A 21,136-nucleotide genomic window follows, 5' to 3' on the forward strand; every position below is an offset into this window, starting at 1 on the left:
AGCCACGATGTACAATCGTCAAAATCTGGAGTTGAAGGCGGTGCAGTTGCATCGACGAATGAAAAGTTGTTATAGCATTCGTTACCGGGGCCTAGTACCGCTTACGGCTGTAACTGCGGTAAGGCAAGGAACAGTAGATCTCATCATGGGCACACCACCATCAGTAGCACGATTCGCAAGGAGCTGGCTTCCTACGAAAATCCTCATCAACCGCCACCGCCACCGCCACCCGTAACGATAAAACCGACCAAGAGAAACGCCAGTACGGAAAGTTTGGACCTGTTGAATAACGAGTGCACCTGTGCGATTTACAGCCCGAATTCAGCCGATGGAAACAAGTGCAAAAAGTGCCGCGCTGGACCTCGAGGTCAGCAACGTGCACAGAAGAAGTGTAATTCTTCCAAGTATAAGGACGCGTCAACTTCGCCTAAATCCAACAGTCCGTTACGAACGCTGGAACCAAGAAGTCCCCGCAGCCCCAAAAGTCCGAAAAGCCCCACAGCGGAAGCTTCCACGGACACGAAATTCGATTTTCCCGGTTCGCCTAGAACAGAGAACCATTACAAGCGCCTATCTACGCTGAGTATCAACAACAATGGCAACAAAAATATGGCCACTAGTCCGATGAAACAACCCCCTCCCAGAAGCCCTAATAAATTGACTCCGGTGAAAAGCGATCGAGTCCTTGAGAAGTCCAACTCCCTTGGTGATAGCAAGCCGCAGAAAATGCTGCGAACTACTCGGAGCTTATCGCCGCGGCCACCAATCAAGCATCAGCACTCGATAATGGTATCGGATGAGAATGATATAATTTCGGTAAAACTTTCACCGAACGAGGAGTTCGATGAAAGCAGGGAAAAGTGCAAGGAGGAAAATTGCGAAGAAGATGTTCCGCTTCAGCAGAAGGCTTACAGCGAAACGACATCTCCAAACTTGTCTGACTACGGTAGTTTAAAGTTGGAAGATAGTAATGTCAAAAACCCCAACAATCGAAGCACCAGCTGCTTGATATATGTGCCATCAGACCCGTGGACTCGAATGTCGTCAAGGAACTCACCAGTTCCTCCCAACAAGAAAGAACTTAAGGCAAAGAAACTGGAAAGCAAATCGTTCAGCAAACCAAATTTAGAATATTTGGAAGACACGGACCCATGGGTATGGCGTTCCAATATCACGTTGAACGAACGAAACATAAAGAAAAAGGGTTCGCTACCGCACCAGACCAAATCACTTAGTAGCGCTCTCAGCCGAGACGAATTGGATTCGCGGCAGTCACGCCTCTGCCAGCAACGATCACTGACCAAATTCGATAAGACTTTGACCATTCCGGGAATAGATTTGCATTTTGACGCTCGAAAGAAAATCACCCGCCCAAAACTACAACGCTCCAAGTCTCCAGCATTCTACGAAGAGTTCTTCCAAGTCGAGAAAGAAAAACCTCTCAACAAGAACAAATCGATATCCTCGTTGAAGATTGAGAAGAATGCCAGCAATTGCAACATCAACGGTGCCAAATGTACTTGCTACGAGGCGAGCTCCCTCAGTCGGCAGCATTTCAGCCATAACTGTGACCACCAATCCTCCGTAGTCCATAAATCCACCACTAGCATTACCTCTCCCACCAGCAAAAAGCAACCGTCACCGAAGCTAAGCTTCCCTCAATCTCCCAAGCCAAAGCAACCACCCCAACCGGAACTGGTGAAGGCCTCTCTAACCGTACTGAATCCGAACCTACTGCAACCGCGACACAGTTTCTCCACCACTCCCTCCGCCAAGGACGACGAACTGCAGCTGAACATCCGGCGGCTGAGCGAACAAATGATGAACAAGTACAGCTCCGGCTCGGGCTACTTTGCCCAGCAGACGGCGCCGCCCAGCTTCATGACCGACACGATTCAGCCGCTGGAGAAGAAGAAAGCCGGCGGCAGCGGAGGGTTGACCTCCAGTGGGCCCAATGTCAGCAGCACCATCAACGGAGTCGAATCGAAGAAACGGGCCTCGTCGCACTCGAAGATCAACGATCCGATACTGGAGACGCGCTGCTAAGAAGGTGGCGCCGGTCCTAAATCATTCGGTGGTAAGTGTTAGCTAGTCAAAATTGTACAAAGAAAAGACGATCTACTTACTTGTTAGGCAGCAAACAAAGTGAAGAGTTTTTGTTCCTTCTTCGATATCATGATTGTATTGGGTGTTAGAATATTCATCATCAGCAGCACGCGTAAGGCTTAACGTATATAGGAAGGAACTCAAATCTGAAAGGAATCGTGTAGGGATAAAATGGCTTATGGGGCTGTAGGACCAGAGGAAGTGAACGATGGCCTCCTGAACTTCTGTAATGCGGTGTGCTTAAGCAGTCCTTTAACTACGCGGAAGTGGTGCATTAAGTAAATGAATACATATTGCCAAAATCATTTTGTATAGTTCTTAGTGTTAGGTTCCATTGAAATGTAAATGACGAATATGTATCAATATACAGCACGAAACGAATCAGAAATGAAGGACTCAATCATGCTTCGGGATTTAGCGTGAAACTATTTGTTGACCATTATCAGAAAATTTCAGCTATCGGAGAAGGCGAATTTGTTAAATTTTCGAATAGATATGTCTCTACCTTACTGACTGAAACTCACTACACCAATGTAGGATTGGGAGCAACAGGACTATCTTGATACTTAACGCCCATACACTTCATATTGCTCAAATGTTCGTTAAAATACAGCTTCCAACTTTCAACAATTCTACACCTGTTCCTCAAGCTACCCCGAACTTACTTCTTCCTTTCGCTTATGCGGAATTGGTTCTCTTACTAACTAAAGTACCCACATAACAGCATATGAAGCAAACGTTCTCAGCCTTTTTAATTTCTTATGCCGTGAAATCACCTAATTATAGTCACTTTTTCGATTACTTATTCCGTTCACACCATGCAAAACAAATGGAATGAACGGAATTAGGAATCGAAAAAAGCAATTGGAATTAGGTACAGGAAATATGTTTGTTGGGCTTCTTACTTCCTTTGGATACTGTAAATATTACGTAACTAACTGGAACTATCTGTTCCCAGTTATCTTGGCAAACTATAGAGTAGAAACACTTGGCATAATACGGGACCTTACGATGAAAGTGATTCACTCCGCCAGGGTGTAAGGCCGTCATTTTTAGGAATCCATCATATAATGTGAACATTTGTGCATCCAATATGCCTTGTGATTGTGGATACACAATAGATGTTGGCTCCTGTCAGATCCATTCGGTGGGATTAGGGTTGCCACATAGGGGATTTACTCCGCTAAAGAGCCACCATTCCACTGTTCAATGAGACTGCATTACACTGACAATCTAGTCGAGTCACTGATGCATGCTAGGAGATGGAAGCTTGACATGCAAGGGGAATGACACTAATCTTTATTCACACCCCACAGATATATTCTATATGGTGCTTCCCGTTATATCAAATGATAACAGCGTGTGCTAATTATTTCTCTCAAATTACTCTGCACGTTTCAGTGAACCTTTTGTTCCTACGATTTCGAATTCAGCGAATAACTGCAAGCACCAGTGCGGACGCTTTCTACTCAATGTGACCATAGTTTTACTCCGTAAATGTGGCCACCTTGACTGCCCATAATCGCATAGTTGACGTAAGCGCCACTGTAGTTTTCACCACACTTTTAAAGTTTTAACAATGATTAATGAAATATTTATGATTTTTTTTCACGTTGATATCTAACCAGTGATTAGATCTTGTACTCTATTGAATAAAACTAGTCACAATAAAGCATATTTGATAGATATTAGCTCGTGAGTGCTGACATTGTTAATGGTGGTTACGTCAACTATGCGATTATGGGCAGTTGAAGCTTCAACTATAATTTAATAGATTGGGTACCAGGATGAATTTGGAACGGTCGAACGTGTTTTGACACTCAACAGACCACTCCTAAGGAGCATCTTTCGATCGAGTAGTGCTTGTTGTTACTTCATCAGATCTAACGGTTCGTAGTAGTTAATCGCATTGACAGTATCGGAAAGACAGTTCTGGTTTTAGTTGGATCTTAGCCTAAACCATACCAACCATGTCTACGATGTGGCTCTAAAACCTGATCTGCGGCAGGGAGAAACAATGCTTTTCGATGCGCTGATGAGGAAACATCAGGCCAAACATGTCTAAAGGTCCAATCTGCAGAAGAGAGGCTCTCTTCGGTTTCTCTCTCTTTCGTTAATATCTCAGCTGTTTATTGATTGCCTCCTTGCATTGAACGATGGTCAAAACAATTCTGGAGCTCGATTTGAAAAGGTCGTATGTGCTTTTGTCGATTAAAAATTCGATCAGTTGGATTCGCTTATTATAGCAAAAACCGTTGGAATTGAAACAAGTTGATACATACAGCAGAATCATCACAAAACAGGCTTTCCGTTCCATCATGTAAAGTCTCCAAAATATCTTCCATATTGCTACAATAACTAAAATAAACTGATCGAATTTTATATCGACAAATGTACATACGACCTATTCAAATCGAGCTCCAGAATTGTCTTTTGATTGGTACAGCAAAAATAGTTGAAAAGTGTACCATTACATTGCAATAATTGAAAGAGAAAGTAAACAAAGAGAGCCTCTCAAATGCAGATAGGACCTATTGAAATGTTTGGCCTGACAAACTCACGAGCAAGGGCGTAGCCAGATTTTCGGTCAAAGGAGGCAAGCACCCTTAGCAAATTTATACCTACTAGGTAGATCTTATAACTAAACACAAAACTATGAAATTGAATATATTAACATTACATTCTAAAAGCATTATTTACCCATCAGCAATCACGCTGTTGTATGTTATACATACAATATGTTGAAAAAGCTCGCCTTTTCTACATAAATCAACGTGATGCTGGTAGCGATGGACGAATTCTGAGAGATTTATGATTTTACCATTTTACTCTTGCATTACTTCATCTCCGGTTTTTTTTTATTATTATCTAACATTCGTAAAAAAATAATAGCTCTTTTGAGGATTAACCCAGAATTTGCATAATGATTTCCTTCGACATTTTTTCCAGTAGCACATAAAGGGAAACCCGTTTGAAGATTATTTTGAAAATGTCTACATAATGTCTTCCATGACTGACTGTAGTTCAACCATTTGTTTATGCTTATTAGCAAACTTGGTATCAAGGTTGGGATGTCCTGGATGTCTATTCCTCTGAAAATACACCTTCAGTTCTATTGTTCCAAATACATCCTTGTCGGAATCTACCTGAGGATTGTTTTATGTTCTCATATATTGCATATACTCATCTCAGAGCATAATCATATAGAACTGTCAATTTACGTATTCCCGGGAGGATCCTTGGAAGAATTTTTGAAGGTATTCTCGTAAGAGGCCTGAAAGTATCACTAGAGGAAAACCTCGAGATACCCTGTAAGAATTTCTGGAGGGAATGCCTGGTGAAAATTTTGATGAATTTCTTGCAGGTATTTCCAAAAAGCTCTCGAATAATGGAATTTTTGAAAAAATACTGGAAATTATTCAAAAAAAATATCTGGAGGAATTTAAGAAGGAATGCCTAGAGGGATTCCTGGTGCATTTCCCAGAGAAATTCCGGGAGGAATCCCTGATAGAATTCCGAATGAGTCATCCCTGGACGAATTCCTGAAGAAATGTTTGAAAGCACTTTTAGCATGTAAGTACTTATATGTTAAACCCTAGTAGGATGTTGGGGTCAATATTATCCAGACAGTGAGGGTTAAAGCAAGTCTCACTGACTTCTGGGCAACCAAAACCTGGGCTTCCGTGCCTTTTTTGTAACATGCGTGTTGCTTGGAAGAATTCCTGGAGGACTTATTATCTCGCTTATTGTGAGAATACTTGATGGAATCCCTGAGTTAACTGCTGGAGGATTCCTGAAGAATCTCTGGATAATTTCCAGGTTCCTGTATGCATCCTTTTAAATTTATCTGCCAATACAATTCGCTGGAGGAATTCCTCTAGAAATTCTTGAAGTACCGTAAAATGGGGTGTTAAGGGACGGAAAAAAATTTCGTCCCCATTAATTCATGGGGTCTACTTATTAAAACTTTCAGGAAAAGTAGTGCGATCTTTGTCTTGCTGCCTGCTACGCATATAGATTACAAAATTTGACGATTTTTTGAAGAAATTGAAGATAAAATATGAAAATGGGGTGTTAAGGAACTTAATGTCATGAATGTAAAAGTTCTTATATTTCAAAGAAAGATAAAAATTGATTAATTGTAAACAGTGACTGTAATATTTCTTGAACATCGCCGAAAAAGATTATCATAGTACTGAAGGTGCGAGGACAGTTTCATTGTCATCTACCTTTGTATATGAGTTTTTTTTTGTAAAGCATCGATACCTGGAAAAATATCGTCAATTGTACATGAGTGGCTAAAATTTTTAACCAACACATTATTCACAGTCACTTTTTAGAGCACCCAAATTGAACAGTTCAGACTGACCAACAGGTTGTAAAGTAAGGATGTGTATTTACAGTTTTTTGTTCACTTAAAAACTCATTTATATTTAAATGTTTTGAAACAAGCATGCATGTCATCTAATGACCTAGGGTGTAAACTGTATATTCAATGCTGATATTTCTACTCTGAAGCATCGCTGATAGGTCGTATTCTGAGATATTTTGGCAGCCATGAGTCTTCTTCATAAATACTTGCTATTGCAAGAGTTAGTCACAGTCTGGAACAAGTGAGCATATTCAACATTAAAAAAAAGCTGTCACGTTTTAGCGCCAATCATTGATATCATTTAAATAAGAAAACAGATGGAAAATCTATTTTTGAAGAATACGCTTTCGTTGAAACTTAACAAAACACCCAAAGAACACAAACTTCTATAAAGAGGGGACTACTGCGGCATTGAGAATAAACATTTTACTAATTTTCTAATTATATGTATCAATCTAACACTTGTTTCTAAAGATCAATATTGTATTAGTTGAATTTATCACCCTAGCAACTGTCGGGATGCTTATGACCCAAAATGAAATCCGTAATACGCCATTCAGAATGGTTACTGTTCTACAATGAATCAATCGCCTCAAAACTTCATGATACAAATAAAAAAAGTTATAGAGAAATTTCATCCCCTAACACCCCATCAGTTTATGAAACTAGCCTTTTTTCACAAAAATTGTTGGTGTTCGAAAACCACCTTAGTAACATCAAATATTTTACCCTAGTTTCGTTTGAAATGAGTTGTAGAACACTTTACGATTACTCACATATTTTCCTAATAATATTTCTGATCTTACATATGAATGTTTCAATGGTAGCGAAATTCAGGAAAAGCAATGCCGTTTTATTTTTGATGTCTAGTGTCTAGTTAAAAACGTATTTTCATGAGTGATAATCCTTATAGTATGCCTTTATTTCCAACACACATTTGAAGCAAATTTGGAATTAGTAAATCAATTTTTATACGGCTTGGCGATTTTTCAAAGTAGTATGTAAAGATGAATCCCTTAACACCCCATGAGTTCTTAACACCCCATTTTACGGTATTTAATAAAAATCTTCAGGTAATCCTGGAGAAATTCTTGGGTACATCCCTGATAAAGATGATTGAAGGATTTCAGAAGGAACTACTGAATGATTTTTTGTTGAGAATCTGCGAGGAATTTCTGAAGAAATCAATTGAGGAATCTCTGAAGTCAAGGATCGATATATTCGCCTCACTCCATTCATATTCACTCCTCTTTCCTGAAGCGAATCAAGAAAGATGCAACAGACGGATAGTCGTGATCAAACACGCAACCCCATGACCAGAGGGAAGTGATGCGCAAGCTGCTTGACATGAATATTCGTTGCCATTCGTCGCAGTTTAGATCGCAAGCGAATGAATGAATGGCGAATGGTGAAGAATGCTGGTGAGCGATCGAAGCGGCTATTTTCATAACTTGAACAGAATTTCTGCATGTAATGGATACATTTTTAGTGTATTATTGGTGAAATGCTAGAAAATAATTCGAAAAAATCGTATGCACAATATCAATCGTATCACTCACGAACCGCATCACCGCTCGATCGCTTGCGATGCGGATGTGGACAAATGAGTAATTTCCCACCGTTCGCCGGGGTTTGCTGTCATCACTGACAAGAAAACACACACTAAAGCGACAACCCTTCGCTACTGACTGTCTTTGAATGTGGAAGAAGATGAAAAGTTGACATCAGGAACCCTGCCTCCTGAAGCAATCGTTGGACGAATTCCGTGAAGCAATCCCAGCAAGAATTCCTGGTTAAACCTCTGAAGAAATTCCTACAGGAATGCCTGGAGGAAATTATTAAAAAAAAATGCTCCAAGGAATGCCTGGAGGAAAGTATGCAGAATTTCTGGAGGAATTCTCGGAAGCAATCCCCGAAGAAATCCCTGGATAAATTTCTGGAAGTATACTTGGAGGAACTCCTGGATGAATTCTGGGAGGAATCCCTAGGGAAATTTCTGAAGAAAACTTTTGAGTAATTCCTAGAGCAGATCCTAGATAAATTTTTGAATGAATTCCTGAAGTAATTCCTGGCAAAATCTCTAAGAAAATCATGGAGGAATGCCTAGATATTTCCTGGTTGAATTATTGGAGCAATTCCAAGAACGATTCCCGATGGAATCCCTGGAGGAATTGCTGGTGAAATCTCCAGTGGAATTCTGGGAGGAATCCCTGGAGAAAATTCTGAAAAAAATCACTTAATTAATACCAGGTGGATTTCCTGGAAGAATCCTTGGAGGAATTCCTGGAGGATTGCTTCTAGTGCAATCCCTTGAGAAATTCGTGGAGCAATTCCTGGAGGAATTCCTGATGTAATTCTTGGAGGAATTTCTGGAGAAATCTGGGAGGAATCCCTGGAGAAAATTCTGAAAAAAAAAAATCCCTTGATAAATATCAGGAGGATTTCCTGGAAGAATCCTTTGAGGAGTTCCTGGAAGAATCCAGTAAGGATTTCCTGGAGGAATCCCTGAGGAAAGCCCTGAGGAAATCCCTGGAGAAATTCTTGGACGAATTTTTGAAGCAGTTCCTGAAGGAATTTCTGAAGAAATCTCTGGAGGAATCTTTGAAATATTCCTGAAGGCATTCCTGAAGAAATTCCTGAAAGAATTTTTGAATGAATCCCTAGAGGATTTCTAGGAGTAATTCGCAGAGGAATTGTTGATATAACTTCGGAAGGATGTCCTGTATCAATTCTTGGAGGAATTCCTAAAAAAATCCTAGGGTTATTTCTGGAGGAATTCCTGGAGGAGTTCTTGAAAGTCCAGTAGGTATTCCTGTAGAAATTGTTGGAGGAATCCCTGCAGGAATTTCTGGAGGAATCTTTAGAGGAATTTTGGGAGAAATCACTGAAGAAATTTTTGAAAAAATCTCAAAAGAAATTCTTGGAAGAATTGCTGTAGAAATCCTCGAAATAATTCCTGGAGGAATCCTTGGAGAAATCCCTGAAGCAGTTTATAGAGGTATTCTTAGGGGAATTTTCGGAGGAATGCTTGCAGCTATTCCTGGTGGAAAATCTGGAAGGACACCTGGAGGGATCCCTGAAAAAATCCCGAAAATCCTGGACGAATTTCTTGAGGAATCCCTGACGGGTTTTCTGGAGAAATTCCTAGATTCCTGGAAGTCCTGTCCAGTTTGTCGCAGAACTTTGGCTTTGTTCGAGAGGAAGTTCCGAATCTCGATACTACCCTTAGATTGAACGAGTTTAACGATTTTTTTAGTGCACCACCTGGATCGCCTCTTCGACAGCTCTGAAACTATCCAGGTAGTCGTCTACATATTGAGGTCCCTAATAGTGGTGGCTGCACTCGGGTAGTGGGACTCGTATTGCTCGGCATTCGCGTTCTTAACAAACTGAGCCAATGATGGTGAGCAAGTGGAACCGAACATCGTGACCTCAACTGCGTAGAATTGTACAGGATCTTCGGGATTGTGGCGGAATAAAAACATCTGGACGTTCCTATTTTGCATAGGCCAAATCCCAAGATGGACTCCGGCCGGTCGTACCTCGGTCCTGGAGTTCGTCGGATTTTATCGTGTAGTATACTCGCACGACAGTTGGACAACTGCTTATAAATAGCGACCAATCGGTCGGATTCTCACTAAATGGCGGAAGATCTTTCCCGATCACGTGTTTCGCTGTTATCTGTTGAGAACTGAGAACCCCCGGGGTCTCGTTCTGCATTACATGGATTTCTACTAAGCATATCTCTGGATGAATTAGCGTCGGTTCCCTGTTCGAATCATTCGATCGATGAACGGACTCCAGAAATTAAGCAGGGTGTGACCTCGACAAGCTAAGTGGTTCCGGTTGAAGATTCATTTTGAAGTGATACTGCTTTTGGGTACTCCAAGATGGCCCTTGATGATGAAATAGACGAGAAGCGTCTTCTGGGGGTGTTCAGGAATATTCCATCGCGGGAAGCGTCCTAAAGGGCCTCGAAGAAGATACATATTTCTGGGAAGGTTCTCGAATGGTAGACGAACGAGCTTCCCGGAAACAGGGGACATGACTCGTTAGCGAAAGATTCGATTTAGGAGTTCCGACCAATCCAGAATGAGGGACGAAACGATGGTGACCGACTCGCAGGTTGAGCTTATAGCTTCAGTGTGGGTAGCCTCAAGACGCTTGTGCTGCCGATTGGTCCTTCGATGGTAAGTGACAGAACTTCCATAGGTGCCGGAGGAAACTGGTTCCTTCGAATAGCGCTTGGATCACCAAAAGTGTTCCCGCCAGTCATCCCGTGTGATGAGTTTGTCGCCAACCACTGCGAGACTTGCTCCGGTAGCGTCTTTAACTGATACCCTCGAATTCATCATTGCACCTCTCAGGCGTCTTAAGATATCGTAGGGGAGGCTTGTCTCGTCTTTTTTCCCTTCTACACCATGGAGGAAAAATCTGCTCGAGAGACACCCGAACAGGAATGTCCAGGTTGTGTGGGGTTAAAGGTCGTCTTCTACAAAAAAGTAAAAGTCAGGACTACTCTCTCCTAGACCCACTAAACATATTTCCATGGTCGCCATACCCTACGTCTCTCCGGAACCACTACGAAGGCAGAAGAGGAACTGGATAATAAAGGAAAACGGCATAAGTCACCTATACAGATCCTGAAGTCACTTTATCCGCGACAGCATTCAATTCACTGGAGGAAGTTCTCCTTTTCATGTAGCTCGATAGCATCAATCGGTGCGTAACTTTAGGTTATCGTGAGGTTACAAACCCGTGTTCTGAATATGGTAGTAACCCCAGCAACTCCCACTTGATAAGAGTTGCCGGTGAATAGGAAACCAACACCTACCGCGGTGTCCGGGACAAAAAACATTATCGACAAAAAATTGGTATCGCTAAGTCACCCTTAAAATGAAAGCTAAAGGTCTTTCTTTTTTTTTTTGATGCTAAGAGGGAAATGTTCTATCCGGGGGTCTTGAACAATTTTTTATTTTTTTTTTGTGATTTCTAGAACAAATTTCCGAGAACTACCCATTTTTTGGGCGCTGTTCACCCAAAATTTATATGGAAAAACAACCCCCGATAGAACATTTCGCTCTTAGCACAAAATGAAAAAGGAGACCTTTCCTTAGCTTCCATTAGCTGGGTGACTTAGCGATACTGATGTTTTTTTTCGAATATGTAGTATTCTTCTACCATAGACACCGTCCTCAGTGTCGGGGAGCGTTGTCGCCTCGAATGCCGGTCTATAACCCTCGCGCAGTAGTGTCATCGACATGTCAGCATGTTTTTTTCACAAGAATCACTCAGTACACGACGCGACCGCTCCCGGGATAGCAATGCCTGTCCCGACGGTAGCTTATGTTTTTTTTTTTCAAGTTAGGCCAACGAACTGCAGTTAGTCCCTGGATTTCGAGCTTTATACGCCGCGCCTCGCTGGTGAGTTGCGCCAGTTTGCTTACTGAGCTAACGTTGAAATATTCTATGTTACAATTCTTGTCCGTTGTTGTTTCGTGCTAAAAGTCGATGCCATTAAATTAGTTCTATGTATATTTTTCTCTGCTGGTTTGTTGATATCACTAGTTTACAGCATTTTTGAACTCGGTAAGCTGATGATCGTTTTTGGTGTAGAATCATGCCCTGAGTTCGAAAACGCGAAGGAAAAAAATTACAGTAGAGCGGATTTTTTTTCGACTTTCCATACAAGGTTGATGATTTGAAATCGATTTTTGTTCCATTTTTAAGCAAAGTCGCTTACTTCACACATCTCATTCTCCGTAATCAATGCTCCGATTAAGCTGAATTTTTCACTGTAACTCGCCTACATATGATATGTCAAATAAACGTTATTGTTATTGTTATTGTTTATTTTAACTTGAAATTTAGAAAGAGGGAAAAACCCCTTTGAGTGATTTCGACATTTCAAAAACGAAATCTTTCTCAAAGAGGCACAAAACCTCTTTTTCTTTTCAAATAACATTACAAAAATAACTTTAAACTAAAGGCTCACACGGCAATGAACCATAACGGAGCCGCTATCTTGAAAGAGGACAGCATGCCAAATCGTAAAACGAGTCTCCGGAAATCCAGAAATCCTAATGGGGGAGGGGGAGGGGTCAGGGGGTCATCAGAAACGCATCTTCAAGGCTGAAAATAAAGAATACCAAAAAAGGGGAACAGTATCAAACAAAATAGGCAATCTCATTTAGAAATTTGAACAAAAGTTTCAATATATGTTCATTTTTTAAGCCCAAAACATCCCGTATAGATACAGGAATTGAAAAACCTGCTGCAATTAGGCTATCAAATAATATCTTCCTCGGTGCAATAAACCGAGAACAATTAATTATAATGTGATCAATGTCTTCATACGATAAGCCACATTCGCATAAGTTTGAATCTACAATGTTGATACGATACAAAGTCAAATAAACGTTGAGAATGTTTTTTTTAAATTGTTTTTTTCTCATTGAAAAAAATACATTTCTTCATATATTTTTGGAAAATTTGCTAAAGTTTAAGGAGATCGTCTCCAATACTCGCCAATATTTTGAATTTCATCAATCCGACGCAAAACCTGCATTCAGATGATCGAATGGTATTATATTCAGCTTTCAATTCATGCAAACAGATTTAAAATTGGTTGAACAAAACGCAAGATATTTGATTTTTATTAAATTCCATATTTTAAAAAGTTGTAAAACTCGATATTGAGCTAAAACTCAAAAACTGTTCTACTTTAAATTTTTTGAAGCACGGTTCCGAAATCAGCGCTAAATTATGCTTCAAAAACTTTGGTCGTTAATAGAAGTTCACGACTTTCGTGTTATTTTGTAAACTAGTGTATTCGGGGACAGTAGGTTGTTGACCTAACGTCTCCTAACCACTGTAATGGGCTTGCCATTTTAGGTATAGCTTCTATTGGATGGTGCTTTCATATTCAGCCGCTGGATGCCTGTTTAGACGCTGTTTGAGCCGCATCTCCGTGGTGAACAGACGCTCGGGACGCTCCTCAACCTAGCTGAAGTCATTGTTATAGTTGACCATACTCAATATAATGACCAAACCCACTGAACAGTTGATTCTCAACTACATTGAGAACTCGCTAAGTGGGTTTAGTCATTATATTCAGTATGATTAGCCTTAATAGTCAGAAGGACAACCGTATCTGAATGTCAGCGTAAAGAAAATGGGCTACTGAACAGTGAGCATTTGATTTATAATCACCAATACGCCACACCTGACTAAGTTCGTAAAATGAGCTCAATTGACAAATCCCCGAATGAAGCCAGTCCCGATTTCGCCCTACCTGAAGACTAAAACTAAAGAGGAGGCCAATTTTACTTCGTAAACTTATCATGGGAATTACTGTTACTGAAAAGAACATCTCAAATACTCTGTCTAAACCTCTGTAATTTTGAAATCCATAATCACAAACTCATCCATACACACTCGAACAAAACACAACTGCCAAATTATTGCAAAAGAAGCAAGAAAGACACCCGGATACTTGTTTTAACCCAGTTCTAAATGTGCATAACCAGAAAGTACGCCTACGTTCCAATGTACATACAACCAATCAATACTTTCTAAACTTCTTCTAACTAAGGCTAGGAATAATCTGAACAAGGTGATGTGGGTGAACAAGATCATTAGCCGAATTGGGATGTCGTTCAAAAAAAAAAATGGTATAGAGAGACCAAACCGAGGAATAATACTCCAGAAATAAACCCGCTGCATCAGTGGGCCACGTTGGTATCGCATTGTATGTTCGTTGAGTTCTCGAATAGTTTTAGATGAAGGAGAAACGTGAAAGCTGAATCAATGCGAATAGTTCCGGAGGGTTATTGAATTGAATGTTAAGCAGGAAACACGCTTGTGCCACGTCTAAGTAGAACGAGTGCAAATGTATAGGTACACTTGATTGACTCGATCCTTAAATTATGATTACAATGCATTCAAATTCGAGTAAGTTCTAAATTAAGAACAGTTAGGTTTAAGCTTACAGTTAAAATTAGTTAAACAAAATATTCACACATCGGTTTTAATCGAACTGAAAACATGATCATAAGGCAAGATGATATCATACAATCTGGCAAGTTTATTGTAACGTTCTATACTGTATAAGGGACAGAAAGAATTGAGTTGGTGGAATTTTAAACACATATTCAATCAAACGCGCAGTTAGAGAAAATAAAGTTATTAAAAGTCGTTCGGTGATATCCAATTTTTCAAACTGGGGGATGGTAAACTAACGTGAATTGAATTATACACAAAACAGTTAGAGATTCGCAAAAAAAACGCAGACGGACATTATTCTACTTGCAACAACCAAGAACACATCCACACACCACACACATACAGTCGCTTTGCGAAGGGACGATGTGAAATAAATCTTTTTTCTTATACAAATATACAATAAAAAGGAGAATAATTACATGGTGTGATCACTAGAAAGAACTCGGGTCCCGCATGAGAGGGGGGTGTATGTTTGTTTGGTAATAACTCATGTATTCTTTATTAGTGTTGATTTCATGTCTTACTGGCTAGATCTTTTCTAACGTATGGTATAACAATTTGGCACAGAAAGCTGTCGTCTAAAATTAGCGAAAATATTTCACATTTAACTGCCTTACACGATCTTCATAGGGTGCTGCATCACATCCACCTTTCAAAAACTGTCACATCCGATCACGTACCGGACGAAAACGATAATTTTCCGATGACAGGTGTTGATTGCAGCCCTTAAAATTTAGGATCCAATATTTTACAAAAATATTTACAATGTTTACTGCAAGAAACGGTCTCTTAGTATCTAACATCAGCGTAGTAAATCTAACGACGTAGATTGTGCTATTCTTATCTCTAGTGGTAAATTTTACAACAGTTTACACCCTAATGTACCATCATCGGTACAATTAACAGAATCACTTAATCTCATTAGAATAAAGACTATTTATACACACAAAAATATAATACAATCACGTCTTTTTTAAGGGCTCGACATCCCGAGGCTTGGCCTCGAGAAAATCGAGGACTAGTACTCTCTCTCGCGCGCGCTCTCTCCACACTTCTCATTCAAAGCAGCATCAGCAGTAGTAATGGGATACAACTTCCGGCCAGCTCATCGGGAGTTGGCCTTCTGCTTCTGCGATTGCATGGCGAAGTAGATTATGGTGGCGCCCATGTTTGTTCCGCCCCATTTGGCGCACTCGGAGATCTGCAAAGAGGAACAATGGAGAAAGGGGAAAGTTTTAATCCACGGTTTCTTGTGTCAGTTTTTGAAGAAGTATCGAATTCTGAATGTTAGAGACAGATATACAGCGATAGGTCAGTACAACCGAAAGCATAGGAGACAGGACGGACGTTAGATTAGAACATGATCCAGCACATTGATTCGTCGTATTCCATTGATCTTGGGAGTGATTCACAAAACACTGAAAGTGCATTACAGGATCGATTACAGGTATTCTTTTAATATGGAAGTTCTAAGATTCCATCTGGTCAAGTAGGCGTCTGGAGGACTTCTTAAAACTACTTTTGACTAGAGGTGGGCAAAACAGCTCACTTCAGTGATTCGATCCGAACCGGATCCATCACATTAGTGAACCGGATCTTTTGAGCAGATCAGCGGCTCTGTTATGGAATGACCAAGCTTCACCGAACCAAATCAGGTCAAACATGTCTAAAGGTCCTATCTGCAGAAGAGAGGCTCTCTTTGGTTTCCCTCTCTTTCGTTAATATCCCAGCTGTTTATTTGTATTATGATTGTCTCCTTGCATTGAACGATGGTCAAAACAATCGTCTTTTGATTTGTACTACAAAAATAGTTGAAAAGTGTACCATTACATTGCAATAATTGAAAGAGAAAGTGAACAAAGAGAGCCTCTCAAATGCAGATAGGACCTATTCAAATGTTTGGCCTGAAATGGGATTGCTTGCTTCCAGTTTATTCTCTCAAACACAGCAAGCAACACTCATTCTCTTGACTTGATCTGTTATAACGTACCCACATTATCTCTCTTCCAGCGCCAGCACCACACAACATACTGGATACCGCTGAAGAACCGAACGAAAGAAGAGATAATTCGCCTTGACGGAGGCTCTCTGAGAGAATTGCGCTGTGCGTGAAATCATTTTTTTTAACATGGGAAAGGATAGGAGCTGCATTTTCAAATGCTTCTAAAATATTTTAGGGACTTCAGATTGAAAAAAGTGTTAATGTTTTGCAATATACTTTCAATTAGCTACATTATAACTGGTTTTAGACAAAAGTTTTTAAATCACAATGTTATGTCTATAATATAGCGTATCAAAATCTCATTCGATAACATTAAGAACGTTTTGCTTGAAAAAAATTCTATAAAGAATTAGAAGCACTATCAAATTTTCGTGATTTGTGCCAACGTAAGAACAGTAACGACATTCACAATACGCGCGACGTGAGACGAAACATAACACTTATAGTTCTTACAATCGTCAAGATATTAAAAATTACCTTTCGTCGACCGGTTTCGGGCGCGATGTCGCCCATCAACAGGACAATGTCCGACTGATTGCCTTCAGTTTTCGTACGATGTTCGTACACGTCCGAAGAGAAGAGATGCTACTGGGGAGTCGTGTCTACCAGACTAAAAAGACACGACGCAATGGGCGGGTCGTCTTCATTCATCAACGGCCTTCGTGTGTTGCTGATGAACATTGACTCCCAAGCGTTTAAGTGTAACGTTTTTCTTACGCTTTTGACGAGTTTGGCATTATTCCAATCAATTTCATGTTGGGAGTCTACTGTATGCGCTGCCACGCTGGATTCGGTTGCTTTGGAAGACTGGACAGCATTTTTGTGCTCTTTTAAACGGACCTTTACTTTCCGGCGAGTTTGGCCAATGTAAACTGCCGGGCAGTCCTTACATGGTATCTCGTATATTCCGGATTGTTCATCCGGCGGTACCTTGTCCTTAAGGTTGCATAAAAGGTCACGTAAGGTCTTGTCGCTCTTATGCACAACGTGTAGATTTTGTCGGCGAAGGGCTGTTTTTATTTGGTTGGTTATCCTGGGGTAAAACGGCAAGCTAATTCTTCTGGTTTCTTCTGGGTTCTGTTGAAGGGTGGTAATGCTCCTGCGGTGGTTTTTCCGTTTGTGCTTCTTCAAAATTTTGTTCACAAAAGGCCTGTCGTATCCGTTCACCTCAGCTGCTGTATACACACGACTTTTTTCTTCTTCAAACTCGTCGCGCTCCATGGGTATATTGTACAGCCGGTGTGCCATGGAGTGAAAAGCAGCTTGCTTCTGAGCTCCAAAGTGATTGGAGTCAGATGTAATATACCTATCCGTTGATGTGGGTTTGCGGTATATACCGAACTTCAACGTGTCGTCTTCCTTTCTGGTGATCAATAAATCGAGAAACGGTAGGCTCCCTTCCACTTCTCTCTCTACAGTAAAATTGATTGTGTTGTGTTGTGAATTTAGCATCGCCAGAGTCTGCTCGAGGTAACGCTCCTTCACCGGGGCGAAAACATCATCTACATATCGCCACCAGATTCTTGGAAACAGTTTTTTCTTCTGAGCGTCATCCTCGAAGTCGCTCATGAAGAGGTCAGCAAGCAGTGGGGACAACTTGCTACCCATGCTAAGTCCAAACGTCTGTTTATAAAACTTTCCCCTGAAGGTGAAAAAGTTTTGATTCATGCATACCTGAGCTACGGATAGATATGCCTCTATATGGTTGGGTGGAGCACGGCTGCGTTCTAGATGTCGGCGTAGGCTGTGCAGGGCTTCGGTGACGGGTACGCTGGGAAACAATGCGGCGACATCAAACGAAACTAAAATTTCCCCCCTCCGCAATTTGAAACCCTCCAATCTCTTCACCAAATCGATCGAGTTTTTCACACTTTTCCCATGCCTAACAGGGTACTTCTTCATCTCATTCACCAGCCAAGCTGCCAGTTTTTCCGTGGGGGTGCGGATGTTGGAGGAAATGGGTCGCATTCCAATGGGATCTTTGTGAATCTTCGGTAGACAGTATAAAGATGCCACCGTTGGATTCGGAACATGAAACTTTCTTTCAAGTTTCTCGTCGCCCATCAGATGAGCCACAGTCTGTCGCGTATGATTTACTTCCTCAATCATTTTGTTGAGAGGATCTTTGGTTTTGCCGTTTTTGAATTTATATTCCTCATACGGACCGGCACTGATCATTGCATGGACTCTCGAATCATAGTCTTCTCGATCCATTACAACCACAGCATTCCCCTTATCTGCTCGGGAATATACCACGTCACGGGCTTTCAGCTGCCGAATTGTGCACCAAGTATCGAAATTTGGGCACTTAGCGTTCTCCCTTTTGCTTGCCGTTCATTGTCCTGTTGATGGGCGACATCGCGCCCGAAACCGGTCGACGAAAGGTAATTTTTAATATCTTGACGATTGTAAGAACTATAAGTGTTATGTTTCGTCTCACGTCGCGCGTATTGTGAATGTCGTTACTGTTCTTACGTTGGCACAAATCACGAAAATTTGATAGTGAAATGCAGGCTACAACCTCCAAGTGCTTTCGCCTTTATGGCCGATTGATTGCGAAGAAGAGAATGCTGCAACTACATATCCAGTTCCTTACCCGTTGCAAAAGAAAAGGCCTTATGCCAAAGTTTATCCAAGTAAAACCATCAATTAACAGTGAAGCAAGTGGAAGAGCTACAGAAAAGGCAAAACAGATCTGGTTAATTGAAGAAATCCGGTGTAAACATAGGTTATTATCGGAAGTGGAAGAGCAGTTATACCCACTCCATTTGCAACTGCTACAGCAAGTGGAATTCCACACAATAACCGAGTGTGTCGTGCGTAGATGTGAAGAAGAAAATAAAGTGTGTTGGCAAGAAGCGTTGTATAGTGTAACCCGTAATCTACCAAAACAAGTGCGTGATACCAAACAACGACATCACCGAAAGTTACGCTCCCTCGAAAGCACGCAGATACCGAGAACGAGACGATTACCACAGAACATCGAAAATTTTGTGGTAAATCTCTCGTCCACCGTGTTTACACAAGCAGAGCTGGATCTGCTCAACAAAGGGTTGAATTTCGCTGTTTCTCCTCAATGCGCTCCCCTTGCCGATATAGTCAATAACATTGAAAGCGCCATCCAATACGATAACCACACTGCTAAATCAGCTACTCGCCACAGCGTGAAGCAATGCCTTTTGCGAACGGCAAGCAAAAGGGAGAACGCTAAGTGCCCAAATTTCGATACTTGGTGCACAATTCGGCAGCTGAAAGCCCGTGACGTGGTATATTCCCGAGCAGATAAGGGGAATGCTGTGGTTGTAATGGATCGAGAAGACTATGATTCGAGAGTCCATGCAATGATCAGTGCCGGTCCGTATGAGGAATATAAATTCAAAAACGGCAAAACCAAAGATCCTCTCAACAAAATGATTGAGGAAGTAAATCATACGCGACAGACTGTGGCTCATCTGATGGGCGACGAGAAACTTGAAAGAAAGTTTCATGTTCCGAATCCAACGGTGGCATCTTTATACTGTCTACCGAAGATTCACAAAGATCCCATTGGAATGCGACCCATTTCCTCCAACATCCGCACCCCCACGGAAAAACTGGCAGCTTGGCTGGTGAATGAGATGAAGAAGTACCCTGTTAGGCATGGGAAAAGTGTGAAAAACTCGATCGATTTGGTGAAGAGATTGGAGGGTTTCAAATTGCGGAGGGGGGAAATTTTAGTTTCGTTTGATGTCGCCGCATTGTTTCCCAGCGTACCCGTCACCGAAGCCCTGCACAGCCTACGCCGACATCTAGAACGCAGCCGTGCTCCACCCAACCATATAGAGGCATATCTATCCGTAGCTCAGGTATGCATGAATCAAAACTTTTTCACCTTCAGGGGAAAGTTTTATAAACAGACGTTTGGACTTAGCATGGGTAGCAAGTTGTCCCCACTGCTTGCTGACCTCTTCATGAGCGACTTCGAGGATGACGCTCAGAAGAAAAAACTGTTTCCGAGAATCTGGTGGCGATATGTAGATGATGTTTTCGCCCCGGTGAAGGAGCGTTACCTCGAGCAGACTCTGGCGATGCTAAATTCACAACACAACACAATCAATTTTACTGTAGAGAGAGAAGTGGAAGGGAGCCTACCGTTTCTCGATTTATTGATCACCAGAAAGGAAGACGACACGTTGAAGTTCGGTATATACCGCAAACCCACATCAACGGATAGGTATATTACATCTGACTCCAATCACTTTGGAGCTCAGAAGCAAGCTGCTTTTCACTCCATGGCACACCGGCTGTACAATATACCCATGGAGCGCGACGAGTTTGAAGAAGAAAAAAGTCGTGTGTATACAGCAGCTGAGGTGAACGGATACGACAGGCCTTTTGTGAACAAAATTTTGAAGAAGCACAAACGGAAAAACCACCGCAGGAGCATTACCACCCTTCAACAGAACCCAGAAGAAACCAGAAGAATTAGCTTGCCGTTTTACCCCAGGATAACCAACCAAATAAAAACAGCCCTTCGCCGACAAAATCTACACGTTGTGCATAAGAGCGACAAGACCTTACGTGACCTTTTATGCAACCTTAAGGACAAGGTACCGCCGGATGAACAATCCGGAATATACGAGATACCATGTAAGGACTGCCCGGCAGTTTAC

The 21,136-nt window shown here is 41.4% G+C and overlaps 2 protein-coding genes across 3 annotated transcripts in view; one reads left to right on the plus strand and one right to left on the minus strand.

Moving 5' to 3' along the window:
- The first annotated feature begins 7 nt into the window (after positions 1–7).
- On the plus strand, positions 8–14,897 carry LOC109409069 (uncharacterized). The gene is made up of 2 exons (XM_029857778.2): positions 8–40; positions 76–14,897. Exons 1-2 carry the CDS (start codon positions 8–10, stop codon positions 2,044–2,046), a joined length of 2,004 nt encoding a protein of 667 aa, XP_029713638.2. The 3' UTR covers positions 2,047–14,897.
- A 52-nt stretch (positions 14,898–14,949) lies between these two features.
- Positions 14,950–21,136, minus strand: part of LOC115253989 (uncharacterized) — a 42,501-nt gene continuing 36,314 nt past the window's right edge. For both annotated transcript variants that reach the window (XR_003893109.2, XM_029856884.2), the window contains exon 4: positions 14,950–15,683. Coding sequence is in view for 1 of the 2 variants with exons in the window: in XM_029856884.2 (XP_029712744.2) it covers positions 15,588–15,683 (96 nt within the window). In the remaining variant the exon portion in view is untranslated. The remainder of the gene's footprint in view (positions 15,684–21,136) is intronic.

The sequence above is a fragment of the Aedes albopictus genome, chromosome 1 (assembly GCF_035046485.1).
Source record: "Aedes albopictus strain Foshan chromosome 1, AalbF5, whole genome shotgun sequence".
Lineage (NCBI taxonomy): Eukaryota > Metazoa > Arthropoda > Insecta > Diptera > Culicidae > Aedes > Aedes albopictus.

What these genes read in the sequence shown, in the direction of transcription:
- LOC109409069 (XM_029857778.2), top strand. Translation starts at nt 8, where the DNA reads ATGTACAATCGTCAAAATCTGGAGTTGAAGGCG. An exon ending in AAAATCTGGAGTTGAAGGCG is followed by an intron (nt 41 to 75) that starts GTGCAGTTGCAT and finishes AAGTTGTTATAG; the next exon opens with CATTCGTTACCGGGGCCTAG.